We start from the raw sequence: 12,091 nt of genomic DNA on the forward strand, positions 1-12,091 counted from the left end.
ATGAAAAAAACTGCCCCATGCCGTTACAACCAATCATAGCACAGCTTTTAATTTCCAAGCCCAGGGTGAGCTATGCAAGCTGCGCTCTGATAGGGCCAGTCTTCCTCTCATCACACAGGACCACACCCTGGACCGTTATTCGCCGCTTGTGGTACGAAAAAAAAAAAGAGCCGTGTCAAGACTATGCCCTTATATGGGCAATGGGCGTGGCTTTGGTCACACCTTCCCGCCCGCACTATGATTGGATAATTCTTATTCTTCCTGTGGTTGTAGGTGAAGTAGTACACCCCATCGCCCCTATTTGTTGTGTACTTGGTATAAACCGTACCCCATCACCTTCTTTCATTAGTTAGTTATTCGCCCTAGGTGGGCGTGGGGGTTTTGTAACCCCGCCCAGCTCCTCGGGGCGCGCGTCACGTGTCTGGGCGTGTCGTTGTGGCCGGCTGCCTGTCAGTGTGGGCGTGTCCCGGGCTGTGCTGTGCTCAGTGTGGCGGAGGCGGCAGTGCGCAGTATCCGCGGCTCAGCTCAGCGCTCGCACCGCAGTCATGGGGAACAAGGTGGCCCGGGAGGACTTCGAGTGGGTGTACACCGACCAGCCGCACGCCGACCGCCGGAAGGAGATCCTGGGTGAGTGGCCTGCGCATGGCGGCGCTGCTGCATCACGTCTGCCGGTCATGGGATGCCTGTGCCGGCCTATAGACTAGGGCGCCGTCCACACATAGCGGTTTTACCCTCTGCCAGAATCTTCTGCCTGCTGATTGGTCGTTAATTAATTGCAACTTTCTTAAAGGGGAACTTCAGGATCATCAATCTATTAACCCTGCTGATTACTAGGCTCTACTGTGTAGCTACAGGGGGATACAGGACCCCCTACTAATTGGATTGTAAGGGCCCCCAATGATCACAAATACTCCCCAAAAACATGTTTGCCCAATATGTGTGTCTCCAGTACTACACCCAGCATTCCCTGTCTGATGGGGGTTGTAGTAGTGCAGAGGGGCTTTAGGGGGAGTGGGTGCAGCATAAGAGAGGAGGTTTCTCTTAATAGTTGTGGGGTCTCCCAAGTTTAGTGAGCGCACACTATGGAGGTGCATATGTGAGACCCCCCCCCCTCCCCATCCATAAGGTGCAGGGGTCCCACCCGCTGACATTCACTCAGGAGAACCATCCTTTATTATTAGGATCCTGCAGATAAGTTGTCATTTCACTCCCCCAAATCAAGACCCGGTGCAAGATTAACACCTGAGAGGAGTCAGATTTTGCCCCAGATGAGTCAAGTTTACAGGCCGGAGGAGTAGTTTCATTTCCTACGTCTCCATCTTCCGTTCTGTTGCACCTAGAAACTTGCTGCTGGTGTCACAATAAAGATGAGAATTTTAGCTTTCGTGTCAGGTTTGTGGTTCATTGAGCTCATTTATTTTACTGGAATCTTTGCTTCTCTGGATCCCAGGACATGACCTCAGATGGGATATTTTTCTTAAAGGAAGTTAACCACATGGATTTAATGGTTTTAGCTCAAGCTTAAGTACATGTTGCAGTGTGTCCCCCTCTGAAACAGGATCTGTTCTTCATTTAGCTGTTAATGACATATATTGGTGTGGAAAAGGACTTTTAAATGATGCAAATGAGCCTCAGGGGCTTCTGTGTACACGACAGAAGCCCCTTATAGTTCTGTCGGTTGCTAATTATTCCTGATGTTCTTCTGCATTACTCCTCCCTTCCTTCCCCTGTCAGGTATCCAGTGATGAACACACAGGAGCCACTGAGGCTCATTTGCATATTTGTAAAAGTCCTTTTTAATCACAAAAACTGATCCTGTTTCGGGGGGCACATGGCGGTGTGTAAGTAAGCTTGGGTTAAAACCACTCAATCCATGTGGTTGATTTCCTTTAAATCTGACACCAGCAGCATGTTTCTAGGTGCTATGGAACTGAAGATGGGGGTGGCTGAAGTGACTCTCCTCCCTGCAGCCTCAAAATTTGACTTGTTTCTGCTTATTGACTTGGTGGGAAATTCTAGATTCACATTCTGGGAAGTTTCATCTCCTCCCTGAGTGGGGGGGGCTGCTTGTATAATGGGGTAATGATCAGGTTCTCCTTAAAGGATCCCTCTAGGCAGGCGCTGCCTAATACAGAGGGCGGAGCCTGAGCTAGAAATTATGTATCCAGCAGGTTTTGAATTGTATCAGGTTCTAATATGTATCCATTTTATTCATTCAAGTGTTTTCATCATGAATCGATCCGAGCCTGACATGTGATTATAAGCCGGTTCTGGTTGGCCGCATATCTCTGTACGATCTGTATTTAGACACGAGGGCGGGGCCAGCCTTTGTGCTATGTTTGATTGCAGAATGAAAGCTCTGGAGTATTACCGACGGTCACATAGTTTTGGTATTGAGGTCCCCACCCACGCATGGCGGTCTCTCACCATATGGTAACCTTGCTGACTGCTGCACCACCTCTTGGAAGCGGCGCTCGCTCTGCTCAGAATATGTCTTGCCTCAGGGAACAGTAACTGCAGTGTGAGAAGAATGACTTCCTGCCAGTGACACACGAGTTATTGTAGACCTCTGACACAACACGTCTGCACACGCGTGTGCGCCGCTCACATTCCTCGCAGGTGGGGAGATAATCGCTGAGTAAGGCTTCCTCCTGGATTACTGGATAACCCGGTCGGGGGAAACCACCTCCACGCTGGACTTTACTTACTTTCATTAACTTTTTAACTAGTTTTAGCGACGTGTGCGCTGGATTATAAATTCCACTTCTCTTAAAGGGGTTGTCCATGGAGGGTGAATACTTAGGTCCTGGACTGGTTTATTCCCTGGGGGCCTATTTCTATCACGTCCTTGAAGACTGGACTCAAGGGGGATGACGTGGTCAAACGTGTGACCCTCTATTCAAACCATCAAGAACCATAGTTTTTGTCCTCCTTGGAATACACCTTTTTAAAGGGGTCCTATCCACCGATCACTAGATCGAGGAGTCTGATGGGATCCATCGTCACTCCTGGGGATGAGCGGAGCAGCAGGTCGCACGTGTCCTGGCTGTGCCCTGTTCATCTCTATGGATCCGACGGAGATTGCCAAGTACATAGAGATGTATGGGGTACATTGGATCTCATCGGACACCTCTAGTGATCTGTGGGGGTCTCAGACCCCACAAATAAGGAAGCCGGACCCTATCCTGTGGGAAATCCCTTTTAAAAAGAGTTGGCCAGGAATGACTCTTGATGGTCTATCCTCACGGCTCCGGCCATGCTGTTAGGGTTAGGGGTTATGAGGATTGACACATTGAAATAAAGGGGGCGACCCCTATTCTGGATACAAATTGTGCCTCTTCCTCCAGATGATACGTGCAGTACTGTCACTGACCACTGATGTAATGCCTCTTTTTCACCTGTGGAGGCACCAATGGAGGGAGGGCGGGGTTAAACACTTGCAGTGGGAGTTCATACACACAGAATAATAAAGGCTAATTAAAGGGAAGTGGCTGTTCCCTTTAAGAGGGGGATAATATAGAGTAGTTAAATGTGAGGTTATCCGCAGGGGGAGTCTTCTGGCCGTTCTGTCACTTATTCTGTGGAGTACCTCCAGGCACAGCATGGAATGACTGATAACAGAGAACAATAGATTGCAGCAAATTCCATGTCACGGGTAGAGGTCAGGCTTCTCCGGTGTGCGGGAGATTCTTCCTGCAGCGTCCTCTTCCTTCCTGTCTGTAGACATGAGGGTCACTACCTTCTACTTCTCCATTGTTTGCTGCATTGTGAAAGTTCCCCCCCTCTTCGTGCAGTAGGTGCTCGGCACTGTCATCTGTGACAGCAGGTGGAAGGTTAGGTAGGTAGCTGCCATGTGGATCACAGCTGCAAGGTATGGACTACTTACCTGGGGACAGATGAGTCCGGGCTGAACACACGCAGGAAAGATCGCGGCTCAGTCAAATATTTAGTAAATGTTGTTGAAAAATTAACATAAATATTTATTCATATCTGCTAGAAATTCAGACTGGACCCCTAAAGTCATTGACACCAATTTGGCCCCTCTAAATTTGCCCCCACCGCCCCAAAGAACTGCTCTTGAAAATTGAACAGATCCCAAGAAGTTTTTAAAATATATGGCAGCACGGTGGCTCAGTGATTAGCACTACAGCCTTGCAGCGCTGGGGACCAGCATTCATGTCCCAGCGTCCACATCTGCAACGAGTTTGTATGTTCTCTTTGTGTTTGCGTGGGTTTCCTCCGGGTCTTCCGCTTTCCTCCCACACTCCAAATACACACTCCATAAAATAGGAATATCTCAAAAGAACAGTTAACCCCAATATCCTCACCATATATATGAGGACCTGCCGTCTATATACATACACACGCACGAGGACCTGCCGTCTATATACATACACACGCACGAGGACCTGCCGTCTATATACATACACACGCACGAGGACCTGCCGTCTATATACATACACACGCACGAGGACCTGCCGTCTATATACATACACACGCACGAGGACCTGCCGTCTATATACATACACACGCACGAGGACCTGCCGTCTATATACATATACACATACACATATATATTACAAATGCTGTATACACAAGGACCTGATAGATGAGATATATATATATATCTATATCACACACCAGGTCCTAATGTATGCATGCATACTAATACCTGCCCTGTATATATACACACACACTGTATACAGGAGCCGCACCAATGATACATTAGTGTGATGAGGTAAATGAGGCATCTGTCAGGTTGTGGCTAATGGCTCCCTCACGGCCTCCCATGAATTCCCCTGATGTGTAAATGGGAACATATCCCTCAGCGGTTAACCCCTTGGGCTCCCAGCCGGGGCGTCTCCCTATACAGGGTGATATTGCGGCTCAGTCCTATAATTGAGCCTTTGTGCCGAATTTGGACTAAGATAATATTTGAGGTTTTCTGCGCACAGGAGAAATGACTGACGACAGGAACATCAGACGCTGCCGCACCGCGGGTAATACTGAGGGTGGAAAACCTAGCGTCTAATTAAAGGGATCCCCTTGTATGTAATTAAAGCACAGAATAAACTCTGACGTCAGTTAGATGTGAATAAGAGTATAAATGAAATATTGTGTAGGGACGATCCCTTTAAGGTGGCTGGAGTATGGGCATAGAGCGCTGTAATCCTCTGTACTGCTGTGTTTATGGCTTTATAACATCCATTATGTGTGCTACGTGTCTCCTATAGGCAAGCATGTCTGTGTGTAATATCACAGGCCTTTAATATTATATACAGGAATCCTGCTCATGTCATGCGCTATATCCAGTATTTGTATACACATCTGTCAGCGGGTGTGATCATACAAACTGCAGCCCGTGTTAGGTATGGTCCCTGGAGGGATGTGTTATCAGACCTTTGTGTATGTTGTTAGTAACAGCAGGACTGTGAAATATGGCTGATGTGTCTTCACACTGCTGTGCTCTCTGCAGCCAGTGTTATGCACTGTCACTGGAGAGATGTGTAATCATACCTCACACTGCTGTGCTCTCTGCAGCCAGTGTTATGCACTGTCTCTGGAGAGATGTGTTATCATACCCTTGTGTATGTTCTTAGTAGCCTCAGGACTGTGAAATGTGGTTGTATATTCCAGTGTTTTAGTGGCGGCGTGTCCTCACACTGCTGTGCTCTGTGCTCTCTGTAGTGAGCTGCTCCAGAGCTCTCTTGTTCGGAGTAATTGAAGTAGATGGCTTCAGGTTTAAAAATGTGTAGAGCAGTGAGCACAGAGCACAGCAGTGTAAGGGCATACACTGTAGATGCTTAAAGGGGTATTCCGGGAATATGAACGTCTGACACAAAAACCCATGATGATATAAATAAATGAATACAACAATACTCAATGTCATTAGTCACAAAACGGAGCTTAAATAATTAGATTTTATGATTTACAAAATTTATGGCCTCTCTAAAGTAGGTGGAGTTATCACTAAGATGGCCGCCACTGGAAACTACAAGTTCCATGATCCTTTAGTTCTCAGTAACTCCTCCTACCACTTATGCTCTGCTCCCAGTGATGATGTAACAGGTTTTCTTGCTCTGTTACCATAGTAATGATGTGTAACTGCCATCACTGTACATCACCAAAACACCGGCCATACTGGATGCACTGCAACCAACCCACTACAGCCAAACGTAGTGGTGATCACATGACCTGCCCAGGCAGGTACAGGACATGTGATGTGGACATGTGACCAGCGGCCATCTTCTGTCCTGCAACGGACCGCGCGGAGGAAATTAACGGACTGATTAAAGGGCCAGTAGCATTTTAATTCTTCATTACAGTCTATGTCACCTCACCAGCATTTTCTGCTAAGGGGAGCAAAATTTTAAATAACAACTAATTACACATTAGCTTATATTTTGAGTGCCCACTTGTATATGAATTATTCTGATTCCTGGAATACCCCTTTAAGGTAATGCTGAGTCTTTAAGGTCTACAACCTTCTGTCTTCTAATGTGTCTTCCCATTGTCTCCTGCAGCCAAGTATCCCGAGATAAAGAGGCTGATGAAACCCGACTCTAACCTCATCTGGATTGTCACCACCATGGTGGTCACTCAGTTTGTGGCCTTCTACCTGGTGAAGGACCTGGAGTGGAAGTGGCTGATGTTCTGGACCTACGTGTTTGGGAGCTGCATCAGCCATTCCATGACGCTGGCCATCCATGAGATCTCCCATAATTGCGCCTTTGGAAACAACAAGGCCATGTGGAACCGCTGCTTTGGGATGTTTGCCAACCTACCCCTTGGTCTTCCTTATTCCATCTCCTTTAAGAGGTACCACATGGACCACCATCGCTACCTGGGTGGAGATGGCATCGACGTGGACATCCCGACTGATTTTGAGGGCTGGTTCTTCTGCACTCCCCTGAGGAAGCTGGTGTGGATCATCCTGCAGCCGCTCTTCTACACCATCCGGCCCGTCTGCATCAACCCCAAACCCGTGTCCCGGCTGGAGCTCATCAACCTGACGGTGCAGTTCTCCTTTGACGCGTTGGTTTACTATTTCTTGGGTGTCAAGTCGGTGGTCTACATGCTGGTGGGGTCCATCCTGGGCCTCGGACTTCACCCAATATCGGGACACTTTATCGCTGAACATTACATGTTTTTAAAGGGCCATGAGACCTATTCCTATTATGGGCCATTGAATTATCTGACATTCAATGTCGGCTACCACAACGAGCACCACGACTTCCCGAGTATTCCTGGAAGGAACCTGCCTCTGGTAAGTGTCCTATATGTTATCTGCTACTCTATAGATGGAGTAACCAGTCCCATCCGAGGAGCTTTGCACACAACCAAGTTCAGGTCGGCAAATCGGGTCAATATGTCAATCTAATTTTACCAACCTGAACTGAACCTAGTCACTCATCCCCATAGCCCACCCTACTACCCCCTGTACCCCACTGTAGCTGCCAGTCAGTGTCTACCCCACAGTAGCCAAGGACAGGCCACAGAAAAGGGGGGCATTAACCCCTGCACTTATGACCCCTTTCGCTAGCACCCCCTCCCCGTGTGGTGGCTGTACACCGTTCTGTATAGCTGTGTACAGATGCCATTCAGAGGAGGAGAAGAGGACTGCTGCTGCCTTGGGGGAAAGGCGAGTATCAGACTACTGATACCAGAGATTACACTGCACGGAGACGGGCAGGATAACACATAAGTGTTTGACACCTGTACTTTACATATACCCATTGCAACGAATTGTATTTATCCATTGTATAATAAAAATGCAATATCCCTCCTACAGCTCCATACTCTTAGTAGAAAATGGAACCAAAAATGTCTCTTACACTGGCAGCAAACTGAGATCCTGGCAATTTCATGAATATAGATATAATGCAGACATCTGTGTAGGGTTTATCTACGGAAACTGAAAATTACACGTAAAGGAGATTTAAGAAATTATATTTCCTGTGCAGGGCCTCAGGGGCGGAGCATGTTGGGCATCCTGGAATGATGCTCCTCCCCTGAGGATCTACAGTAGGTATTAAACCGCGCATTTCTTTTTATGTTGTCTATTAACTTTTTTTGTGTTTTTCCACCTGTAAGGATGTATGTTAGGCCCCTTTCCCCTGACGCTCCCTGTCCTGTTTGTTTCTGTGCTGTACATCTTGCACCCCTAGGATTGGGATGACCTGTGAGACAGTTTGGTCATATTGCCATCTGTGTAAATACGGCTTTAGATGAGTCACAGAATCCACTGGGAAAATTCTAATAACTTAAATCGGATGGAAAAATGTCCCCCCTCCGCCCTGGATTTGCAGTTCTGCAATCTTTGGCTTCCATTCATTTTTCAAGACCAGGCCTGGCCCATACGCAAAATACAGAGTCCAGCCCCAATGCTTGGATATGATGGGACAATACTAGCGCTGCACTACTACAGCTCTGAGTACGTCCCTGCTGGGCTGTGGCCACCGGCTCCTGCACTGACTGTGATCTTACGCAATGGGACGACACTTTCACTGCGCTCCTTTACTGACTGATCTCACATAATGGGACGACAATCGCACTGCGCTGCTGCACAGACTGTGATCTCACATGATGGGGCTTCACTGCGATCCTAATCTCAACAAACTCACGTGATGGAACGTCACTCGCACTGCGCTCCTGATCTCATGCGATGGGGTGACACTCGCACTGCGCTCCCGATCTCACGCGATGGGGTGACACTCGCACTGCGCTCCCGATCTCACGCGATGGGGTGACACTCGCACTGCGCTCCCGATCTCACGCGATGGGGTGACACTCGCACTGCGCTCCCGATCTCACGCGATGGGGTGACACTCGCACTGCGCTCCCGATCTCACGCGATGGGGTGACACTCGCACTGCGCTCCCGATCTCACGCGATGGGGTGACACTCGCACTGCGCTCCCGATCTCACGCGATGGGGTGACACTCGCACTGCGCTCCCGATCTCACGCGATGGGGTGACACTCGCACTGCGCTCCCGATCTCACGCGATGGGGTGACACTCGCACTGCGCTCGCTCTGAACTCAACGTGACCTCGCGCGATGGGGCCGCACCGCGCTCCAGATCTCAACAACCGTGATCCCGTGCGATAGGATGACACCCGCACTGCGCTCCTGATCTCACTGACCATGATTTCATGTGTTTGTTCATGCAGAGCGCACAGCTGGAGAGATCCCAGACTCCGTCCAAGTGTCAGATTAATCCTGTAACTGCTTCTTATCAGATGGGCAGCGTACCCAGGCATTAGGGGGTAGTACAGCTCCCACACAATTACTCATTTACTGCAAGTACAAAGCCTTAAAGTGTCTGTACACATTATTTGAATTCTGGTCGAACCCTCTAACCCCCCAAAATGGGACAGAAGGGTCAAGCGTGTGGGTCCTTTTACTTTGGGGTTTTCCGTGCCTCCAGATTTTTTCTCATTATGTTCCTCTTTCAGGTCCGGAAGATCGCAGCAGAGTATTACGACCCCCTGCCGCAGTACTCCTCCTGGGTGAAGGTGCTCTACGACTTCATCATGGACGACACGCTCAGCCCGTATTCCCGTGTCAAGAGGGAACTGAAAGGAGAGGTGAAACAGGACTAAGTCCTAGAGCCTTTAGGACACTTGGTTTGGCCCCCAGGGGCCCCCCCATGCGCTTTAGTCTGGGAAATATGGATCCCTCCCCAAGACGAAACACCACCAGGACCATCTTGGTTTTTGTTTTTACACTCCAAAAGCTTATAATATAAGAGAGAGATATTTTTTTTTGGTTTTGTAATTTAGGATTTGGATATCAAAGGGTTAAAGCGTCACCATTCCCTCATGGCGACCCACACGGAGGAAGCCTGTGACATCACTGGGGCGGCCATGTTGTGTGCTAAACATTTTTGTTTTTTTCCTTCAGGGTCACATAGCGAAGCGTTCTGCTCCTGTGGTTCTAGGCTCGGGCTGCCGGATCTAATCCACGCCCCCCACCCCCCCTGCGTCATAGCATTTCACATTGTACTAGTGCTGACCTCCTGTGTGTATCCCCCCTACACCGCATAGTTGCCTTATACACATGGACAGTCCATACTGAAACCCCCTTAGTATATCCCCTGCTGTCAGGCTGGTGTATTCTCTTGGTACATTTCATTTCGAAGGTACAGCTTCTCCCAGAATCCCTCTTGTCCCATGAGTATAAAGCCAATTTATGGAATACCCACCGCCCCAGCCACCATAAAAACATTCCTTTACATGCTGATGTTTGCATCATAAACATCTGCGTTTATTGCTCTAATACGTCCTTGGCCCGAAGCCTTTCCACGTGGCTTTCACTTTACCTGTCGCGATTATCTTATCATTTAGATGAGACTGCCTGGACTATGGCTACCAAGGAATGGAAAACAAGATCTCCAGACCTGAGCGGGAGACAAGCAGAAAGAATCGCACTTTGTTCGGGGAAACAACTATAATTATAATACAGTGTAATTCCACACTACACCCCTAAACCTGTTATATGCAAGTAGTCTGAAGTTTTTTTTTTTTCAACCTGCTACTTTCCTGCTGTTGCACAACGACAACTTTAGGTTTAGTTTTGGAATAGGTAGGAAACCATGACAGGAGTGGTTGTAGCACATTATACATATCATACACTGTACACATCCTATATGCCTCTTTGAAGGGCAATGAGGCAGAAAACCTCTGACCCCCCGGTGTTGGGGAACATGGAGTCTGCCCTGTGCTATATAAAGCCTCCAGATCTTTCAGGAAACAAAAATTCCCTTTCTTTTTACTTCCGACCTTTGACTTGTGACTGTAGATGACTGCCAGCTAAGCGGCTCCCCCTCCCCCAGCTCCTCGTCCTCCATACATTTCTGCAGTTAACAATGGCACTTTTCACTTTCCGCCCTAACGCGGTCCCGGGCTCAGCTGATGTTACATAATCCGTGCATTCGGGCGGACTGACAATGGATCCTGTTTGCACAGCAGCAGCTGATCTGGCGTCACGTGTGTAATATATGCAGGATGTGTAATATACCCGTGAGAAGAGGAATATGATGCAGAGATGATCTCCTATAAAACGCCCTCCTCTAAGCCTGGCAGCGGCTCCATGTGCTCCTAGGTCAGGGGTCTCCAGCGGTTGTGACCGTTTAACCCCTAACAGGCTGTCAGGTCACAGTGGGAGTCGTGGGTTATAGATATGGGATACATAAAGACCATTTCCTAAATTTCCCCTTTAAATTTAAGCAAACCCTGCACAGGCTGGTTTGTCCAGTTGAGTGTGTAGAACCCAATATCCAGGAAGGACCACAACACGTTTGTCTTGGCTGTGCCACCACCCCCTAGACATTGAGACATTGGATTAGTCTACAGAATCCCTAAAATAAACTTTAATCTGTGTCCTCTTACAAAACATTTACCCGCCCCCCCTCCCCATATGTTTGTCTGTTTAGAGTTCCCATAGAAGATTATTAAAATTTTTCCCTATGACTTGACATGGCAGCCCTTTTATATGGACCCCATTACCCAAGAGCCAGGAAGGGAGGGCGGTGTCCTGTATGAAGAAGGGTGCGACCATCCGCTGTCCCCTGCACTATGCACCGCCCTGCGGGCGAGACGACCTGCACACATGGCTCCTAGGTAATGGGGTGTCTGTATCAGGCCTGACCACTAAGGTCACATTCAACTTTGCTTTTACATGTTTAAACCAAAACCACGTCCAGGACTCGCTTATTGAAGCTGCTTTTTGTAACTTTGTCAGTATTAAAAGGAAAAAAAAAATTGTTGACCTATTAAAATGTAATAAATATTCTATGCAAAGTTTTCTTCCTTTTGTTATACATTTACAACACGGAAATCTTTGAGGTGAAGGATTTGACTATAATGGGCCAACAATGCTGGAGGGAAGTGACCATAGACAACGTAGCAGCATGAACCTCACTTCTACAGTGACAGGAGCTGAACCCCTGCTTATTGGACATCGATAGTGATTGGGCATCAATGTCTCTACTGTCCTGATTAGTGAGGGTCCAGCCACCATCACCCCCCAATGATCAGGCCATGGTGCTCCTGAAGCAGAGGGTGCTCCACACCTGAAGTAATGGCCAG

General features: G+C 48.2%; 2 protein-coding genes across 2 annotated transcripts in view; one reads left to right on the forward strand and one right to left on the reverse strand.

Annotated features, from left to right (window-relative positions):
• Positions 1-426, reverse strand: part of TP53BP2 (tumor protein p53 binding protein 2) — a 95,287-nt gene extending 94,861 nt beyond the window's left edge. The window contains exon 1 of the mRNA XM_072140030.1: positions 329-426. The gene's annotated coding sequence lies outside the window, so the exon portion shown is untranslated. The remainder of the gene's footprint in view (positions 1-328) is intronic.
• DEGS1 (delta 4-desaturase, sphingolipid 1) lies at positions 369-11,803 on the forward strand. Its single transcript, XM_072140036.1, has 3 exons — positions 369-627; positions 6,525-7,267; positions 9,458-11,803. Exons 1-3 carry the CDS (start codon positions 546-548, stop codon positions 9,602-9,604), a joined length of 972 nt encoding a protein of 323 aa, XP_071996137.1. The 5' UTR covers positions 369-545; the 3' UTR covers positions 9,605-11,803.
• The last annotated feature ends 288 nt before the right edge of the window (positions 11,804-12,091 follow it).

This window comes from Engystomops pustulosus, chromosome 3, assembly GCF_040894005.1.
Source record: "Engystomops pustulosus chromosome 3, aEngPut4.maternal, whole genome shotgun sequence".
Taxonomy (NCBI): Eukaryota; Metazoa; Chordata; class Amphibia; order Anura; family Leptodactylidae; genus Engystomops; species Engystomops pustulosus.

Bases quoted from the DNA above. Each gene is read 5' to 3' on its own strand.
- DEGS1 (XM_072140036.1), top strand. From the start codon at position 546: ATGGGGAACAAGGTGGCCCGGGAGGACTTCGAGTGGGTGTACACCGAC. The intron at 628-6,524 runs GTGAGTGGCCTG...TGTCTCCTGCAG, and splicing joins CCGCCGGAAGGAGATCCTGG to CCAAGTATCCCGAGATAAAG. The intron at 7,268-9,457 runs GTAAGTGTCCTA...TTCCTCTTTCAG, and splicing joins CTGGAAGGAACCTGCCTCTG to GTCCGGAAGATCGCAGCAGA.